The sequence below is a fragment of the Oryctolagus cuniculus genome, chromosome 3 (genome assembly GCF_964237555.1).
Source record: "Oryctolagus cuniculus chromosome 3, mOryCun1.1, whole genome shotgun sequence".
Taxonomy (NCBI): Eukaryota; Metazoa; Chordata; class Mammalia; order Lagomorpha; family Leporidae; genus Oryctolagus; species Oryctolagus cuniculus.
Window position 1 is genome coordinate 62,661,216 of NC_091434.1, and position 20,832 is coordinate 62,682,047.

General features: G+C 41.4%; 1 protein-coding gene across 6 annotated transcripts; it reads left to right on the forward strand.

The window, feature by feature from the left end:
* The first annotated feature begins 58 nt into the window (after positions 1 to 58).
* PRKRA (protein activator of interferon induced protein kinase EIF2AK2) lies at positions 59 to 19,109 on the forward strand. Of its 6 annotated transcripts, none has more exons than XM_070070590.1 (10): positions 132 to 341; positions 808 to 977; positions 4,571 to 4,652; positions 4,860 to 4,973; positions 5,741 to 5,833; positions 6,730 to 6,808; positions 7,870 to 7,987; positions 9,219 to 9,313; positions 14,544 to 14,718; positions 18,416 to 19,109. In XM_070070590.1, exons 6-10 carry the CDS (start codon positions 6,752 to 6,754, stop codon positions 18,571 to 18,573), a joined length of 603 nt encoding a protein of 200 aa, XP_069926691.1. In that variant the 5' UTR covers positions 132 to 341; positions 808 to 977; positions 4,571 to 4,652; positions 4,860 to 4,973; positions 5,741 to 5,833; positions 6,730 to 6,751; the 3' UTR covers positions 18,574 to 19,109. The 6 variants fall into 6 exon arrangements, with proteins under 6 accessions (XP_008257014.2, XP_069926692.1, XP_069926691.1 ...); XM_070070593.1 differs by having other exon boundaries at positions 218 to 341; positions 5,745 to 5,833; XM_070070592.1 differs by lacking the exon at positions 132 to 341 and adding an exon at positions 533 to 678 and having other exon boundaries at positions 5,745 to 5,833.
* Positions 19,110 to 20,832: the final 1,723 nt, after the last annotated feature.

A 20,832-nucleotide genomic window follows, 5' to 3' on the forward strand; every position in this document is an offset into this window, starting at 1 on the left:
GCACCGGCGGGAGCCGCGGAGGGAAGGGCCGGCTGGCTGGAGCGCCGGGGAGCGAGCCGGCAGGCAGCCCAGGCAGCCGGAGGGCGTGGCCGGCGCTGCCGTACCGAGGCCCCGCCCCCGCCCTCGCCCGCCCCCTTCGCAAGAGGGACGCAGGCGAGACGAGTAGGGGGAGGCGGCGGCGGTGGTGGCGGCGAGCTCGTCTCCGGCAGGACCCGCCGACCCGGGCAGCGAGGACGTCGCTCCGCACCGCTCCTTCTCCCGCCGCCCCTTCTCGCCATGTCCCAAAGCAGGCATCGCGCCGAGGCCCCGCCGCTGGAGCCCGAGGACAGCGGCACATTCAGGTCAGCGCCCGGGAAGCCGGGCCCGCGGGGCCACACGGCGGGGAGCAGCCATGGCAGCCCGGGAGCGGGGCGCGCCCCTCGGCGCCCGCGAGGCGGCCGGGCCTCCCGCGGCATGCTGGGAAAAGCCCCTTCCTGGCGCCCTCCCCGCCGCGGCCGTGGGCGTCGGTTCGGCCCCGCCCTCTCGGCGCGCCGGGCCGGGGTCTGCAGCGGGGTCCCTCGGTGCGCAGCGGCGGCGCGCGCGGGGTGGGCTTGGTCCTGAGAGGATGCGGCGCGGGTTCCCGCCCGGCCTCCTCCAGGTCTCCGCCGCCGATGACTGACGCAGCGGGCCGCGGCACAGGTGCGCCCTGGCCTGGCCGGCGTTGGCGCTGGCTGAGGCTGTGGCGTCCCGCCGGCCTCGACGATGCCCGTCGCAGCCGCAGCCCTCGCTGCTTCGGCATGCGAAGCACCTGTTTCTGATTTCTTGCAGTTTGGGGAAAATGATAACAGCTAAGCCAGGGAAAACGCCGATCCAGGTATTACACGAATACGGCATGAAGACCAAGAACATCCCGGTTTATGAATGCGAACGATCCGATGTGCAAATACGCGTGCCCACTTTCACCTTCAGAGTAACCGTGGGTGACATAACCTGCACAGGTCTGTATGCACAGTTAACCCCGGTGACCGTGCGGGTTGGCAGTCAACGCTCGGTGTTGCTTTTCGTTTTGGAAAAATGCGCCTTTTGCCAGAGACGGTCAAAGAGGAGCAGGCACTGAAACTGACACCTTGCGTCTCAGGTCATTCGGACTTTCCGAGTTTGTCTGCTTCTCTCGCGCCTCGGTTTGTCTTCCCCGGAGAGCAGGGCAGCTCAAAAATGAAAAAGTTATCCAGGCATCTTGCAAGAACCCACGCACATCTGGAAGCCTCCTACGGTTCCAGCAAGAGTTAGGAGGAAGTCATAGCTGGATCTGTAGGTGCTGTCGTGGTTCATACTTTGATTATAGCACAGGCCGGGAAGCAGGACCCCAGAATTTTCTGAGCACCCCTCTCTGGATTTATTTCCGACTTTTTGTCCATTGTCCCACTTTTGATTCCCTTATCCAAATGGAATAAGGACAGGCAGAAAGCACCCATACTATGTGGCATAGCAGTTTCCAGCTCCTGAAACTGTAAGATTGTATCCCCTTTTTATAAATTAAAAAAGGTTCAGAGAGGTGACAGGTAACATGCTTACAAAGAAGTTTGAGAATTCCTGCCCTTGCTTATTTTGGTCTGTGAGCCTGAGCAAATGGGAACAGGCTGCCCATGTGTAAATGTAGCCATATTTTTCTTATGTATCAGTTTAATTTCAAACATTAAACATAGGGAGGTTTGGAAGAATGCCAGTAAAAAAATTTGGTAGAAAGGCTGACGTTCCACCATCTGGTGATGTGAAGTCTTCTGTTTTATGTCCGTGGAGTCCTCTGTTTTCACTGAAGTCACTTTAAGAAAGTTCAGGCTGCTGTTTGTTGTTGTTGTTTGTTCGTTTTGCTTTTTTCTGTGTGAGGCAGATGGATCGTAGGCACTGGCTGGAAGGCTTGTCATGTGAACCAGAGGATCAAACCTTGCTTTACTACCGGAGATTAAAAACCCATGGCAGCCATTCTTCCTAAACCCTTTTTCCGCACTAGCCTGTCTTCCTGCGAGAGTTGCTCTCGCTCCACAGCTTCCAACACTTTGCAGAGGCTACCGTGAAATCCGTATCGTGAGCCCAGGCCCAGTGTCCGAGCGATGTGTCCGCCTGCGTTTGCTGGCATCTTTACTTGCATCATTCAGAAGCACCTTAGGGACTCTGTCCCAAGCTGAATCATCTATTTCTTCAAGCCCACGCCCCCTGCGTTAGTCTTTGTAAAGGCACTAAAATGACCCAGCTGCATCGTGGAGATCTGAGTTTGTCTCAACTGCTTCTCTTCCCCCTCCCTGTCTCCTAGATAGTCTGTTGGATCTGCTTCTGTCCTTCCCACTGCTAGCCGCTGTCATCTCTCCCTTGGATTCTAGGTATAGGTCCTTAGCTGCTCCTCTGTTCTGTCGGTGTCCTTTCCCACACAATAGCCAAGTACTCTAAGCAGTCAAATTCTTCCTCTTCATCCAGTGGTTCCCCTGCCATCCTCTGGATAAACACAGACTTCTTAGCATGACTTACAACCTTGTGTCCTTTTTTTTTTTTTTTTTTTTTTTTTAAGATTTATTTATTTATTTGAAAGGCAGAATTAGAGAAAGAGTGAGAGATCTTCCATTCACTGGTTCAGTCACCAAATGGCCACAATGGCTGGAGCTGGGCCAGTCTGAAGCCAGGAGCCAGAAGCTTCTCCCAGGTCTCCCATGTGGGTACAGGGGCCCATGCACTTGGGTCGTCCTCCTCCTCTGTCCCAGGCACACCTGCAGGTAGCTGGATCGGAAGTGGAGCAGCTGGGACTTGAGCTGGGATGCCAGTGTCGCAGGTGGCAGCTTTACCCACTGTGCCACAACGCCGGCTGTGCAACTTTCCTTCCTTTTTTTTTTTTTTCATTGATTTATTTTTTTTTTAATTTTATTTATTTATTTTTTTATTTTTTGACAGGCAGAGTGGACAGTGAGAGAGAGAAAGGTCTTCCTTTGCCATTGGTTCACCCTCCAATGGCCGCCACAGCCGCACTGCACTGATCCGATGGCAGGAGCCAGGTACTTATCCTGGTCTCCCATGGAGTGCAGGGCCCAAGGATGTGGGCCATCCTCTACTGCACTCCCTGGCCACAGCAGAGAGCTGGCCTGGAAGAGGGGCAACCGGGACAGAATCCGGCGCCCCGACCGGGACTAGAACCTGGTGTGCCGGCGCTGCAAGGCGGAGGATTAGCCTAGTGAGCTGCGGCGCTGGCCGCAACTTTCCTTCTTAAAATGAAGTCAGCTCACAGCATTGGTGTCGCCTGGGCATTTCTTTCTTTCTTTCTTTCTTTTTTTTTTTTTTTGGACAGGTAGAGTTGGATAGTGAGAGTGAGAGAGAGACAGAAAGGTCTTCCTTCCGTTGGTTCACTCCCCAAATGGCCACCACGGCCAGCGCTGCACCGATCTGAAGCCAGGAGCCAGGTACTTCCTCCTGGTCTCCACTGCAGGTGCAGGGCCCAAGCACTTGGGCCATCCTCCACTGCCCTCCCAGGCCACAGCAGAGAGCTAGACTGGAAGGGGAGCAACCGGGACTAGAACCCAGCGCCCATATGGGATGCTGGCACTGCAGACGGAGGATTAACCAAGTGAGCCGTGACGCCGGCCCCGCCTGGGCATTTTTTAGAAATGTAGGGTGTCAGGCCCATCTGGATGTAGGCAATCAGATTATATGATAACAAAATTCCTAGACAGTTCCTGTGCACATTAAAGTGCAAAAAACATGCATGTACAGCCCTTTTCTTTTTACCTGCTTCTGTGTGCTTCCCTGCAGCGAGCACTTAACGCTTGCTTTAACACGTACACCTCAGATGATTAACAAATCCTGCACCAAGCTGGCAGTTCTTGAGGGCAGGAACTCCTTTGTGTCCCTAATACCTGTGTTAGTGGAAAAATGAGGATGGTTTGTGTGTCCTCTGGCAGTTGAGGGTTTGAACTTAAAAGGAAAAAAGATTGAGTTTACCAAACCAAGTGTGATTGCTTGGTGAAATTTAGATACTAGTCTTATCAAAGGACCCCCTTTTCTACCAAAGTAAAGGATCCAGATGTTATGGAAAACACGTAACATAAGCTAGAACTCTGCACATTCCCAGCAGGTAGCCATGACCGCTTAGCCTTAACAGGGATTTGACCTAGTAGAAGATAGGCTGTCAGAATAAATTTGTGCACATTTTGCTGTCAAACAAGTGGTTTCTTTAAAGGCAACATCTTTTTGCAAGAGTTTCCTTTCTCCAGGAAAAGAGAAGAGTAAAATACTAAGTTGCATTTCTTTAGAAGGTGTGACATTGTATATTTAATTACCATTTTATGTGATAAACAAGTAATATAGAAATAATCAGGGTTTTTATACAGGTATGCATAAAATAAATACATAGAACTTAAAGTTGTAATATACTAGATTAACTTCACGTGGTAAATATCTTATTACCATGTATGTCTGTGTGCATGTAGCATATGTTCTTACTGCCTATGCATGTATATGTAAAACTTGTAGTGACTTTGTATTATGATATCTGTATAAGCCACACGTCTTTACAGGAAGTAAACCTATTTTTTTTTCAATCTTACTTCAGGTGAAGGTACAAGTAAGAAGCTGGCAAAACATAGAGCTGCAGAAGCTGCCATAAACATTTTGAAAGCCAATGCAAGTATTTGGTGAGCTAACTTTCTTTGTATTATGCAGCTCAAAAATACCATGGCTGAGGTAAGAAAAAATTTCAACATGCTCACAAAGGCAACAGAGTAAAAGTTAGTGTCTAAGCTCTCAAATTCGATTTCTCTGTGAAAACCTGCCATTCACTAAAGACAACTTGTGTTCAGTCAGACTCTCGTGAACCGGGTGTGACTTGTTTTCTTTTCCAGATGGGGTGCAACAGTAGAAAACCAGAGTGTTTCTCTGACAATGTTAATGTTAATATTCTGTGTTAAGATCGATTGTTTCTACACTGAAGAAAACAAGGTGTGAGGTGGAACAAGGTCAGCCATAAGTCCTCTTTTAGGGATTCTGATTTGGAAAAAAGAGGCAGAGATTTTCCTTGTTACAGACTGTATACCAAATACAAGAGAATGGTAATGGGATAGTAGTTTTTGACACATCTTTCCAAATTAAACATTTTTATCACTTTGAAGTGCTTTTCGGAAGAGTACCGTAGCATCTTACGTATCATGAAGTGGTGTCTTTTGGTTTCTCCTGGATACAGTGTGGAGCATGGCATGCCTTCAGGTCCTTCCCTACCTGCAGTCAAGTATCCTTGGGTACCACCTGGTGTAATATGCTCCTAGCTGACAGCTGAGCCCCTTGGACACATTTTGGATGAGCTTCTTGTTCCCCAAGTGTAGATTTTGAACTAGGGATGTATTTAGGTTCTCATGTAGTATTCTTTTTGTAAATCATTCTAAACTTTTTGGGTAGTTTGGAACTAACCAGTGACAAGGCAATCTTCCAGATAAGCACTTCCCCAACTCAAGCCTTGGATCTCCCAAGATGATGCTTGATTGTCTAGGGTCATGCATTACAATTGATTTATGCTAGCTTTCAAGACATGCCAAACGACATGGCAGGTGTTGGGTTCTCCTCCTGATGGTGATGGCCGTGCTATTTCTGTGCAGCCCAAAGGTCGCCCTAAGTGTTGAGCACATTGGTAGAAATGAGCGGACGGAGTGTCCTTTCTACACGTGGGCACTTCACTTTGTCAGCAAAAAAAGGCTAATAAACTTTACTGTATATTTGTGCTTCTTGACAGATAGAATGGGAATTACTAAGCTGTTATCAGGGGTAAAGTGGCCTTTCTCACTTCTCCATCACAATTATTTGGCTAGCCTCGGCATGCAGCATTGTAAGTGAATACTCCTGTCTCATCAGCCTATGTAAAGCTTGAAGTTCTGGCAGTAGCTTGAAATCTTGGCAGTTGGAAAAGAAACTTGAGGACGTGGCAATGGCTAAAGCTCATTTGTCATGGAAGAAGTGACTTTCCAATAGGCTAAGTGTTAGTAACCTTGGAATGCAGCTTATTCAGTGTTAGGAACCAATCTCCCAAGTAACTAGTGATTTCAAACTACTTTAAAGAGGTTGTTCTCTTTTTCCATAATGATAATCCCCACATGCTGAAGCCAGATCATGCAGGCCATCTGTTTCATGCAGGATATGTAATAATCTCTCTCTCTCCCATAGTTGCATGCATGAAAAACAAGTTATGAGCTATATTACATTGCCAGGCTAAATTTCCCAGCTCATTTTAGTCTTCCTTTGTTGTATATTTGTAACAATAGTATACTTTAATGTGTAATTTTATTGAGCAGCTATTACATACAGGATACCAAAAAGCATATGTAAGTAAGAAAGAAATAGACGCTATCACCAAGGAGCTTGCAGTCTGAACAGAGGAGACTTAGATAAGGGTGGAAAAATTACATGGATTTGTGTGAGCATTTAATTATGATAAAACAGTTTCCTTAAGGAAAGGTCAAACCAAATGTTAACAGTGACCCAAAGGAAGGAAAGATTGTGATCCATTAGGAAAAAAGGACAGGCTTTTTGGAAGGAAGTGACTCTTGAGATACACTTTACAGTGGGACAAATCAGATTCCCATAGAAGTTGTTGTGATTAAGGGCATTCCATGTAGAAGGAATGGCAAGAGCAGAGACATAGACGGTTAAGTGGAAAATTCTTGTCATTTGTTTAGAAATTTGTGAGAACTTGCTTTATTTTATAACATTTGGAAACATGTTTAGCTTTGCAGTTCCTGATCCTTTAATGCCTGACCCTTCCAAGCAACCAAAGAACCAGCTTAATCCTATTGGCTCATTACAGGCAAGTCATACAGTTTATCCATCAACGTTTTGCTTACTAGTCAGTTGATAATAAGCTAATAAGTTGATAGTATCAGAGTCTAAGGCAAGAAATTAATATTTAAAGATAAGATGGTGAAATATTTTGTTTTCCAGGTTATGGTAATTAGATATTACAAAGCTAACATGAAATTCATTTTCCTATTTATTTGTGTTTTGCATTTTCTTCCATATACAATGTCCTGCTGTGGTTTGTTTAATTCTCATTTGATATCAGTAGGACCTCAGTGAGCAAGGGTAGAGAGAATTTCATACATTAAACGTATTTCTTGTCATTCTTATGACAAACCTCTTTCTATTTCTGTTGAGTCAGAAGACTTCGGAGTCCAAATGGGGTATTCTAACCCAAGGAACATAGTTTGTTTATTTGCCCATTTTATACCTCCAAAATTATGTATATTCAGCTTTTATATATTATATATATAATATATATATTTAGCGTACAGAATATCCTTGCAAAGTATCCTTGTGGTCTGTTGAAACACTCCTCCCAACTCCCTCCCTTTCAGTATCCAGCCAATCCTTTGGTCTCTTTTTTTCTCTTGCTCTTTGAGTTTCTCATTAGTTTTTCTTCACTTTCTGTCTATAACTTGGTCCAAGTTTGTTTACTCTCTGTGCTCCTCATCTGCTGTTGATGAGGACAGTAGTTAGAAAGGTTGGAAGCCTGGGGCCAGGAGGGGAGAGGTGTTGGGAACTGATGGTGGTGAGAGCTGTAGGTGTCTTCTCTGGTGTGCTCAAAGAGCATGGTAGTAGCCTGTCTTTCTGGTGAACTCTTAGTTCACTGTGGCTGAATGGAGGAATGCCATTCAAGCATAGTACTGTTCATTTTTGATGTTGTGATATAAAGATAAAAATACAGGTATATCTATGCAAAATATAGGGTCTTTCTTAATTTTTCAGTTGAAGCATGTCATTATTTTCAAATATAGAAATGGGAATCAAAATCAAGAAGAAATACAAGTTCTGTGATTGAGTCATTGCACAGTTAAAATTACAATTAAAGCTCTCCTCTCGATTTTATAGGAATTGGCCATTCATCATGGTTGGAGACTTCCCGAATACACCCTTTCCCAGGAGGGAGGACCTGCCCATAAGAGGGAGTACACCACAATTTGCAGGCTAGAGTCATTTATGGAAACTGGTACTTATTTCTTACAATTAAAAACGTGCAATATTTTCAGGTGTTGAGAGACTATAGACACTTGTGTTGTATTATCTTTTCAAATATCTTCATAGGGAAAAAATTGATATACTCCTTCTGCCTCTGGTTTTCTGAGGCTGAACTTGCTTATGAATATTTACCATATGACCACTTGATACTTATTAATTTGGTATTTTTAAAAAGTCACAGGAAGTGAATGTAAAGACAAATAATTGACTCTGAACTTCAATCTTTATCAACTTAGTCATGACTTAAAAATACATTTCAGAGAAGAATATATAGTAAATCTCCTGGAGTATAACATAAATTCTAGAAAATAGGAAGACAAGAGTAAGATTACATTTGAAAATGAGATTAATAAGAGGATAGATGTCAAAAAATTATAATGTAATGAAAACAAAGTAGAAATGATCTCTTTTAAATGTAGCAGCTTCCATGTTGTAGAGGATAAACTGTGAGGAAAAAAAGCAGTCACTTAAAAAAATAATGGTGATAATTTCTCTGTAAAAACTTTTTTGGCATGTTCATGTCATTTTTAAAATGACTTAAAAGGGAATTTCACCTTAACTAAATTCTGGTTTCAATTAAGTGACAGCTGCTTGCCCTTGAATGTTGCTGTGAGCCAATGCTGAAACTGCTGGGTCAGAAGTAGGAACCTCAGGCTTCTGCTCCTCATGCAGTCCTTGATTTGCAAGGTTAAGCGAATTACTTAACCCTTCTGGGCCTCATTTTTTAAGTATATAAAGCAAAACCATGGTAGTAGACATCTATGGTGTCTTTCAATTGCAGCATCTCCTATGCCCTTCTTTGTCATAATAATGAAATCCCACATAGTCGTCAGTTACAGATCATAGCAGGAAATAGACTCTGAAAAATAGGGTTGTAATTCCAGTATATTTTATAAGTATATATTATAAATCTGAATAATTGGCCAGAATTAAACCAACTACTGTTCCTTAAAGGTAGCCTTAGGACAGTATAACTATTAAAGAAAAACCAAAATACAGTATATGTATCTGTTAAAGAAAAATGTTTAAGAAATGCTTTCAAAAATATAGAATTATTAACAATATAAAGTACAATAAAGATGTCAAGTCAGTACAAAAATAGCATATAAAAGCCATGAGGTTGTTGTCTGATGAAACATTTGATCACCCTCTATGGACAATAATTTCTTTTCTAAATCTACCATTTCTTTTTCTTTATTCAGGAAAGGGGGCATCAAAAAAACAAGCCAAGAGAAATGCTGCCGAGAAATTTCTTGCCAAATTTAGTAATATTTCTCCAGAGAACCACATTTCTTTAGTGAGTAACAATCAGACAGCTATGTTAATGTGATTAAGCATCTCTCGCTGTAGGAAACCTTTTTTGATTTCTTGCAACTAAAAAAAAAATCTCTTCCTTGTTCAGTTACACTCTGCCCCAATTTTAGCTGCTTCCTCTGTGTGAGCCAAGGTTTCAGGGGTCACAGGTATAGGGTTTGGAGAGGCAAATCCAGAATAAGAGGAAATCTGAAGATGATAGAACAGTAGTGCCGTTTTTTTGCCTTTGAAGTCACAGCCCATTCCCATCCTTTTGTTCATTCATTTATCCACTCAGCAAACACTAAGTAAGTTGATCATGTATACTAAACTGGGATGCAGTGAATTAGCAACTTGTGCCCCTAAGCAGTTCATAGGCCACTGAGAGGGAGGAGAGAAAGCTAGGCTGGTCCTTCCCGCTGGTGGTGTGGCAGTGTAAGAGGTGTCCACTGAAGGCAGGGCGTTTGAGGAAGGTCTGCAGGAAGAAGAAATGTCTAAGCCGAGAGCCGTAGGACAAGCGTGGGGAGGAGAGTTGTGGAAAGAAGCAAGCGTGTGCAGAGCAACAGCATGCGCAGTCGAGGACCCTTCAGAGTCTGGTGTGTCTAACGCATGGCACTGGACGGAGGGAGTCTCACGGTGAAGCCGGGAAGAGAAAGAGGGCCTGCTTCTGGCAGGAAATGGAACTTAATCCTGAGGGCAGTACAAAGTCATGAAAGAATTTTAATCCGGGACATTTGGAATCTGATTTGTACGTCAGAAAGGAGATCACTTGTGTGCCGCACAGTGTGGAAATGACTGTCAGGATCAGAAGGACCTGCGAGAGTGCTGACACGGAAAGAGCAGTGAAGGCTTACCCCAAGGTTGTAGCCGAAAATGGAAGTGGTCAATTTAAACATTATTCAGAAAACTGACGTGAAGGCCATGGGAATTGATTGGATGTGAGGAGTAAGGAACAGGGAAGAAAAATATTTTTAGCTTGGCCACTGAGCAGATGGCACCATTCAATAGTAATGGGAACCCAGAAGATCATTTGAACCAAATGTAGGGCATTTCATTGGAAGTGCCTGTGGCATATACAAGTAGAGGCCATAAATAGGCAGCTGGGAGCATACCAGAGCTTATGAGGTTGGGTCATACACACCACGGGTACCTTGAGACTGATCATCTGGATAGTTGTGAGGGTACCTCAGCAAGTTCATGGAAAATACATAATATAAGAAAACTTCATGGACTGCAACATGTTTTGCACCAAAATAAACTTGCCTTTTAATTCCATTTTCCCACTCACTCTTTATAGTACTCTCATATGTCTTAAATGCATTATCTGTGAGAAATGTATTAGGCGGGAAATGGTAAGGTACCCTCACTGAGCTTAAGGTAAAATGAGGCTTCCTTCTGTATATGACAAAAATGAAAACTATACAAGTGAGCACCATAATTTTGGTTTGGCTTTTTTGATATAAAAATATAAAATATTGAATTACTTGTTTTTAAACCTGGATCAGAGATAACACCAAAATCACAAAGCACAGATAGGTTTACGTTGAATCTAATCTTCAAGGAAGAGGTAATTCCTCAAGCTGTTTAAACTCTTCAGGATATACATAAAAAGCAAGAGAAACTTCTGAGTTTATTCTCCAAAACTGACATAACATGAACCCAAAACCTGGTGATAGCAATTTCCAATCAAAAAATTATGAATAAATCCCTCTTACAGTGAAACAACTTCATAAGATACTCAGTAGAACATTAAATGAAATATGTACCTAGACAAATAAGGTTTATTTCACAAATGCAAAGATATTTCAGGGGTAGCATATTTGTTACTAATTAACCACATTAATGGAGAAACATACAGTCTTTTCAGTGTATGCCAAAAAATGTAGTAAACTCAACAACTATTACTAATAAAAATTTCAAAACAATCATAATCACAATTTTTCATATTATTTCTGTTACTATCAGAAATAAAACAAGGATGCCCACAAATGCCAATTTTATTTAACCTTGTTCATGAAGAACCAACCAATGAAATTAGGCCAGAGAAAATAAGAAGTTTGAAATGAAGAGGATATAAAAATGATTATTAACTGCAGATGATATGATTGTATCCGTGTATAAAGCTCTACAGAAGAACTACCAGAAAAAAAAAAAAAATTCAACCAGGTATCTGTTCATGAGACTAAAATATAAAATCAATAGCTTTCATATGTTGCTTGAAGTTATGAAGGTGACAACCAGAATGATTAAAAATAGAATGCTAAAAACTGCTTCTTGAAAGGGAACTGAAGGTGAGGAGCAGGCAGGGCAAGGAGCTGTTGCTTTTATCCTGTTGCACTGCGTAATATTTGGCTGTATCTGTGTCCTAGCTTAACAAACAAAACTTAACAAAGCTTGACAACATTGATCATTTTACAGAAAAGTAGAAAATCTGTCCTGAAAAGGTGTTTATAAAGAACAAGAGCTGGAATCAGGATCCCATTTTCAGTAGTAGAATAGGGGGTAGTATCTCTCAGAATAAACTTAAATGTGCAAGACCCATGTGAGAAGAACTTTAAAATTACTGAGGGATTTACTGAGTAAGTGTAAAGCTGGCTGTTTAATTGTCCATAGAGAGACTTCTATTATAAATATTAGGAGTATTCAAGAAATTTGTGGAAAGAAAAGCTAATGTGTGTTTTCATGAACTTTCTGAGCCCTGTCTTATAAAAAAAAAAAAAAAAAGGTAAATCTCAAAATCTACCAAAGTTTATTTTGTACCTTGATACGGCTGTAATAAGCCCTCAAGAATAGGCACAAAAACTAAAAAACGAAAAGTATGGAGGAATGGGGTTCTGCCCTATCAGAGAATCAAACATACTATAAGACTACTCATTAAAGCATAGCACTCATTAAAACAGGAATAGGCAGAGGAGAGAATAAAAGAACCCAAGCATAGATGCTGACCCATATAGGAACATAGTATAAGGCAACTGAGATTTCAGATCAGTGAGGAAGAGCACTGATTATTTAAAAACAATGTAGAAACAACTTAGCCACATTGCAAGAGGACAGGGAGATGTATATATATGGTTGTATGTGTATGACTTACTTAAGTTGCTGCCTTATTCCTTATACCAAAATAAATTTCAGATGGATCAAAATTTGAACATAAAAATTAAAATTGTATAAGGATTAGAAAACTTGGAATAGCTTTCCTTTGAGGAAAAAAAAAAAGCATGTGGAAGGCCTTTTTAAGCATAACTTAAAACCTAGAAGCTTGATTAAAATACTCCTAAATTTGACTACATACAACCTACACAGGCAAAATATCTGTAAATAAAATTGAGGGTAAAAACAAAGAAGAAATCATTTTCAATACATGACTATAAAAGGGATGTTTTCAGTGCCATGTATAGAAAACTCTTCCACATCAATAAAAAGGACATCCTTTGGGCCAATGTTGTGGCACAGTGGGTTAAGCCACCACCTGCGATGCTGCCATCCCAAATAAGTGCCAGTTCTACCCTGGGCTGCCCTGCTTCGTACCCAGCTTCCTGCTCATGTGCCTGGGAAAGGAGTGGAGGATTGTCCTTGGGCCCTTGCCATTCACATGGGAGATCTAGAATGAGTTCCCTGGCTCTTGGCTTTCAGCCTGGCCTAGACTAGCAGATACAGCCATTGGGTGACCCAGCAGACAGATCTCTCTTGTCTCTCCCTTTCTTTCTGTAACTTTCCCTTTCAAATAAATAACTCTTAAAAAAAAAAAAAAGAAGAAGAAGAAGAAACACAAATGATTGAAGAAAAAAAGAAAAGGAAAAAATAAGATTTTTTTCTTTATAGATTGGCAAAAATTACAAAATTTGATGGTACCTGCTATTGGGGAAGATGTGAAAAAAATTAGCACCCTCCAAGACAGTTGGTGGGAATATAAATTGGTTCAGAAACCAGTTTGTAAGTATTTATCAAAATTATACATTATTTTTAACTGAGTAGTTCCACTTCTTGAAATATTCTACAGAGAAATATCTACAGATCCACAAGTATTTATTATTTTACTATTAATATAAAACATAAATAACAATAAATTTATATATTATATATAATAATAAAATAATAAAGTATTATTATTTTACTATTGTTAGTAAAAGCAAGAAGCCAGAAACAACCAAACCCATAGTTAGAGGCTAGTAAGACAGATATGGTGCTGCAAAATGAGCAGCAATATGAGAGAAGTGAACCAGATGTAGAAGTGTAAGCTATCATTTTGTTTAAGAGGATGGCATGTGTGTTTGTGTTTGCATATTCATAAAACATTTATACTGAAGAAAAGCTTAACAGCACTACCTCTGAGAGCACAACAGATGTCTTCTGGAAAGGTGTGCTAAGGGAGAGAGAGAGAGAGAGAGAGAGTAGTTTTGTGCCATCTGAGTGAATAATGATTAAATATTTTTTCACAAATTTCTGATCAACAAATTAAATTTTAATTTAGTGAATTTAACAAAATTTAACACAAATTGTGTACATAGACAGCCCTATGATCTTTTGAAAATCCATTCACCTCTGTCATGTTCATTAAAATAATACAAGGGTAGTTGACCTCAGAAGTTTTTATTAATGTCATAGGAAAGTGCTTTGAGAACCATAGACCAACAAAGAAATAGAAGAATTCCAAGAACAGAGATGAAAGGGGAAGGATGTAGGCAAGAACCCAGTGGGGTGTGGGGATCTAAGTCTGGTAAGAACTTTCTGACATCCTACCATTCATTGAAAGGACTTAGTCTTCTCAAACCCAGCTTGCACATTTCTTTAGTTTTCTTTCATTTTCTTTTTTTTTGCTTTTTAGCAATCAATTACAGTGATTGATACTTAAAAAGCCATAAAGATAAGAAACTTGTTTCTTATATGTTGATTTATAAGTTGTTCCATTAAGCAGATTGAATTATTTATATATTTACTTATGGTGGTCTCCGAATATCTTAGGCCTGTTAATGTGATGGTCAGAAAAATTTGAGAAACTTTGTACTACGTAAAAATATTTCTAAGCCCTTACAGTGTATTGTTGTTTCTGCCTCTTTTTAAATACTGTATCCGTTAAATGTCTGCACTTGTTGTCTAGTTTAAATTGCAAAGTTAACCAAATGGTATCTGTAAGCATTAAATGTGAGTGTTTATGAAGTACTTTTCATTATACCGGTGCTGGTGTTGGAACCCCATCTTGGTAAAGAGGCTAAATATTCATCTTTGTTTTTCAGACCAATGTAGTAGGACATTCTTTAGGATGTACTTGGCACTCCTTGAGGAATTCCCCTGGTGAAAAGATCAACTTACTGAAGAGAAGTCTCCTGAGTCTCCCAAATACAGATTATATCCAGCTGCTCAGTGACATTGCCAAAGAACAAGGTTTTAATATCACATATTTGGACATAGGTATGGAGGTTTTCTTTGACTTTTCCCAAGATATGTTCCCTTTGAACATACAATTGAGAAACAATTTTATGTTTGTCTAACTATCTATATGAGTATACTTCAAGTTTGTGGAAAAATGGGGTTAAAAGATAAATCTGTTTTGGAGAAACAATGAAGTCTGTCCATAATGGTATATGTACTTGATATGTCTCAGTGTTTTGGACAGTAATAATAGTTAACATCTATGCAGTTGTGGTAAAAACAACTACAGATCCACAGGGTTTGACTGTGTGCAGGCACTGTTCTCAGGAAACTACATGTATCTGCACACTCTGAAGTAAGTTGTTGTTATCCTTATCTATAATTGAAGAAAACAAGGCATATAAAGACTGCCCAAGGTAACAAAGCTAGTCAGCAGGAACCAGGACTGGGGAGGAGGCCCAGCAGATAACCTGATATTAAACCAGCCCTAATGGGCAGCTTAGCAAAAGAAAAGGCACTCACATTTCTAGCACAAGTTCCAAGTGTATAGGATGACTGCATACCCAGTTCTGGGAGGCAGGTAGAGGTCAGTCAGTTTGGAGCTTTGTCCCTCTCACTTTAGCCCTTAATTATTTAGATAAATACAGACAGATAAGAAAGCACATCATTGCGGATTTTCTTTTCATTCAGTTTATAAAGCTAATTAGTTGTGTGTGCGTGTGTATGTGTGTACTTGGTATCTTTATTTAACATCAGTATGATGTATGAAGAATTTGATTTCCTATTCCAACCTCAGTGAGATGTGGTGACCTAGCTTCTCAGGGCTACTAGTATTGGGAGAATAGGGTCTTTAGGATCTAAAAGAACTTCTGGTATTCTCTGCTGCTTTGGCATTGAATGATGAATCAAGTGTAATATCTTAATCAGCAGAGAATGAAGCAGAACCTGGGTAGTGCAGATTAGTGGTCAGAACAGGTGGCTGATGAGAAACCATTCCTTCAATAAACATTTGTTAGTGTCTACAGTTTGTTCAGAGTTTGGGATTCAGATCCTTAATAGGGCTATGGAAGATAGAGAATTTAGGAAAAGAAGGTAACTTGAGATGAATTTTTAGATTATATTTTAATGATACCTTTGAAACATTTTCTACCAATTTTAAGAACCAAATAGTTCTTGTAAATATAGAACAACAGTCCCAAACCAGTCTGTTTATTTGGTTAGCTTCTATGCAGTTAGCTGTTCTTTATACCAGAAGTTCTTTTACCTAGGAGATAAGCATTTGGCACAGTGGTGGAGACACCACTGGTAACACCTACATCCTGTAATGGAGTGCCTGGGTTCAAGTCCTGGCTGTGCTCCCAGTTACAGCTTCCTCCTAATGTGCACCATGGGGTTCTACAGGTGATGGCTCAAATAGTTGGGTTCCTGCCCCTCCACATGGGAGACCCGGATTGGGTTCTTAACTCCTGGCTTTGGCCTGGCATAGCCTCAGCTATTACAGGCATTGCCTGTGTGAACCAGCAGATGGGAAATCCCTGTCTCCATCTCTGTCTGTCTGTTTGCCTGTCTGTCTCTCTGTGTCTATCTCTATAAAATAAAATGATTTTAATTGTTTAAAAAGAACCTAGATATTCTCTAATGAAAATATGCATACAGATGACCCATAAGCATGTGAAAAGATGTTCAACATCATTAGTCAATAGGGAAATACAAATCAAAACAACAAGGAGGGACCACCACTTCACACCCTCTAGGATGGCTAGAATCAAGGAAATGGAAAGTAGCGAGTGTTGGCAACAGATGTAAAGAAAGTGGAACCTCATATGTTACTGGTAAGAATGTAAAATGGTTCAGCTACCATGGAAAACATTTTTTGGCTCCTCAAATGAATTGCCATATGACCTCACAACTCTACTCCTAGGCAAATACCCCAAGCACAGAAAACTGGTATTCAAACAAATACCTGTAGACACACATTCATAGCAGGACTATTCAAGAGCCAAAGGGAAACAGCCCAAATGTCCATCAACAAATGAGTAACAAACTGTGGAGTATACTTATGATGGAGTAGTATTCAGCCCTAAAAAGGAATGAAGTTCTGATATGTGCTACAGCATGTTGACCCTCCACCCCCCCCACCCCGAAAAACAAATTATGCCAAGTGACGAAAGCCAGACACAAAAGATTATGTAATGGATTAATCCTTAGAGACAGAAAACAGATGGGTAGTTGCCAGGGACTGGAGGAATGGGAAATAGGAAGTAACTGCTTAGTGATGTCAAGGTTTTTTCTTGGGGAGATGAAAATATTTTGGGAATGGATAGAAGTGGTGATTGACTAATGCTGTGATTATACAAAATGTCCTTGAATTGGTTGATTGCTTATTAGGGGACCTGGGGCTCGTTTGAGGCTAAAGCTCAGAGTCAGAAATGGTCTGCATTCCCCTTGTGGGTGGCAGGCACCCAACTACTTGCGCCATCACCTGTTGCTTCCCACGGTGCACATTAGCAGGAAGCTGGAGTCAGGAGCCAGAGGTGGGCATCTCTACTGGTGTCCCAGTCAACAGACTGAACACATATCCCTGAATTGTTCATTTTCAGGTGGTTACTTTTATGTAGATGCTAAACTAGGAGGACTCTTCACTCATCAAACAATCCCATTGTATATGGATAATTGTACTACATCAACTAGCTAAAATAATATTTACTCAATATAACATTAAATCCTATCCCACCTGTTCCTTCCTCTTCGCCTTTACCCATTTCAGCCTTCTTCAGTTAGAGTGACTCATCACTCATCAGATGATGATAATAAGATCATTTGTTTCGTGGGTTCATGTTGTGTTGTTTTTTGTGTGTTTTTTGTTTGTTTGTTTGTTTTGTTTTGTTTTTTGACAGGCAGAGTGGACAGTGAGAGACAGAGACAGAGAGAAAGGTCTTCCTTTGCCGTTGGTTCACCCTCCAATGGCCGCCGTGGCCAGCGCACTGCGCTGATCTGAAGCCAAGAGCCAGGTGCTTCTCCTGGTCTCCCATGGGGTGCAGGGCCCAAGCACTTGGGCCATCCTCCACTGCACTCCCGGGCCACAGCAGAGAGCTGGCCTGGAAGAGGGGCAACCGGGACAGAATCTGGTGCCCCGATTGGGACTAGAACCTGGTGTGCCGGCACCGCAAGGCGGAGGATTAGCCTAGTGAGCCACAGCGCCGGCTCGGTTCATGTTGTTTTTAAACCAGCATAATTTATTTACAATGTACACTGAAAAGTAGACCGTGCGCAGATGTGAAGGCACAAGGGAGGTCTTGCCCTGAACCAGGTGCATACTGAAAATGACTTCCTAGTGGAAAATACTTTCACTGTTCTCTAGAGAAAGGTTCTTTCCCTTTTAAGAAAGTGGCTGTGGTTCAGTATTTTGCAAACATTGGCTGACTACATTAGAACTGCCTGATAGCTTTTTTCAATGTAGGAATCAGCCACCTGCCACTCCAACCCTGTATTTCCAAGTCGTCTACAGTGAAAATGGAATGCTTGTGTTTCTTTAAAGCTCCTCCAGGTGATTCTGAGCACAGTGTGCTTGAGAATCCTGCTTCAGCTGAGCAGGTGTTTTGCTTGTATGTGCGTGATAAAGATGATGAGCAGGTAGTGTACATGGATGCTTAAAGAATAATACTGTGTTGTTTTCACAAGAGGTCTGTTTATACATACTTGGTGTTAATCATCGTGTTTGAATGTATCATTACAGAAGAACTGAGTGCCAATGGACACTACCAATGTCTGGCTGAACTGTCTACCAGTCCCATCACAGTCTGCCATGGCTCGGGCATCTCCTGTGGCAATGCACAAAGTGATGCAGCTCACAACGCTTTGCAGTATCTAAAGATAATAGCAGAAAGAAAGTAAACCTGGGGCAACTCGGGAAATCCTTCAGCACTACACAGAAAGTTCCTCCCTCAGCCCTCCCCGAGTGAAACATTTATTGTAATGTTTGAGTTTTTGTGCTGTTTCTAAATCTCTTCATAGGTCCCATCAACACTCCAGATTTAATTATCTCCTGGTAGTCATCATTCAGGTCTTTTTAATGGCTTCAACTTTGTATTGGTATATTGTATTTATAAACTTTGTACCATAAGGCAGAGTGTAGCACCCATTTTACAGTGCCATGCACATAGGAGGAAGAAACTGCATGTTTGACGATGATGATGATGAGAATGATGTTGATGATGATGAAATAAAACAGTGCTAGCGACCGGCTTTCTTACTGGTGCTTCAGCTCTTCTTTGCCTAGGGCTTCAGAAACGGGATTGTAAGGAATCCCTTTAGAATAAGAGTGTCAAGGGACTGCACAACAGTCTTTATTGGATGTGATTGTTGAAAATCAGGGAACTGATTAGTCTGCTGTGTATTTGGACCTATGTAATAAAGAGCTGTTGTTACAATGGGGGTTCGTTCGTTTTGTGAGTGGGACTTAGTAGCCCTTATTCATTCTAGCTATTCTTGTAACATTTGAATGTGAATATTCTGTTACTTACAAATTTCTAGTTTACTTCTGAAAGTCAAAGTTACAAATATATACTTGATAAATCATGTCCTTATTTTCTCTAAGCATATGCATTGTTAGATTTCTTTGCCTTAACCATTAGCAGATGCGTTCACAGTTGAAAAAGCATTTGTAGAATTAGAAAGAAACATTTCCAGTTCACTCAGTTGAGTTACAAGAATGTTCCAGGCAAAGCAATGAGTGCTTAAAAGATTAGCAAGTCCCACACACCAATTTTAATCTCACTGCCTAGGTTTCCACAGACCATCCTGTAGCACCTTATGTCTTCCCATCTGTCAGTGCCAGCTTTGTAAATCAGATGGAAGCCTCTTTGTGTTCAGAGCTCAGGGAAAGCCACAAACAGGAAGCAAGCTGAGTGATGAAGGTAGGTTTTGATCATCTTGAGTTATTAATCCAGAAGGAAGTATGTAACAGGTATTTTTCCATCTAGGAAAAACCCTTTGAGAATCATAAAACTACATAATATACCTGTACATAAAAAGTGGATTTAAAATTCTAAAGAGCACTTTACATCATTGTGGAATTTTTTTTTTTTCTTAAATATTGTAAAGAAGTTTAGGGCCTTTTTTTGTTTGTTTTGGTGAGGTTAAAGAATAGACTGGAAACAAAGTTTAAGCATAAGCGGTCTTGTGGGTCATTCACTAAAAGACTAACGTTTGGTTTTTGTGATGGCTCGGGAAGGGCACCATGAACTCACTCTCCAGATGACATGAGACTTCTGCATGGTGGTGTGTCTTCTTTGAAGAGGATGAATGGGGAGAGGATTTAAAGCCATAGAAGGGGAGGATGAGGCCTAATATGGGAAAGGCTAATTAATTTGGATATAAATAGTCAGATGTATTGCTAAAACAATGAGATCTAAGGATATGGGCCCAAACCCAAGCTTTTCATGTTGCCTCTGCTTTCCCTACTTCTGGCTTTGGAGAAAATGCACTTCAAAACATTGTTCAAACATCAGCTCTGTGTAGATTTTCTAGGACCATCAGGTCACACTGTTCAAGCTTCTGTCAAGGCCCTTAACCAATTTGATCATTGCTGTCAAACCCATTACTTTCCTAAAAGGGCAAGCAGCCAGCTCTGCCTTGTGGCATCAGCTCTAATAGGTGAGTTGCATCCGCTAAGTGACAAATGAATTAGATGAAGATAGAAATAGCCCAATATAATGATGAGACAAGATAAATTTTGGAGAACTGATGGTGCGAATACCATAACATCCTGTGGGGTGACAGTGTTGACCCAGACTGTTGCCCCTCTGACTCCCCTTCAGTCCTAGAGGACTCAGCTACCTCTTTTCTGGGAGTGCTGCTGGCAGAGAGCCCTCAGCTGTCAGGTCTTTCCAGAATTTCCATGATTGAAGATAGCCACCTCTCCTGAGGGCACGCAAAGGCAGTTTGGGTTAAAAGACAAGTCCCAACCCTCCATATAAGGACAGTGTGAAAGGCCATCCTGTCTTCAAGAGTTCCCCTAGGCATTAACAAAGGCTGCCTTTGGGATTGAAGGACAGCACCACCCCCTGCCCAGTCGTGTCCTTGCCTTGCCCTGATGGCTGTCCCCAGTGTCTCACTTGCTACTCTGCATCTCAGTCTGTTTCCCAGGGAACT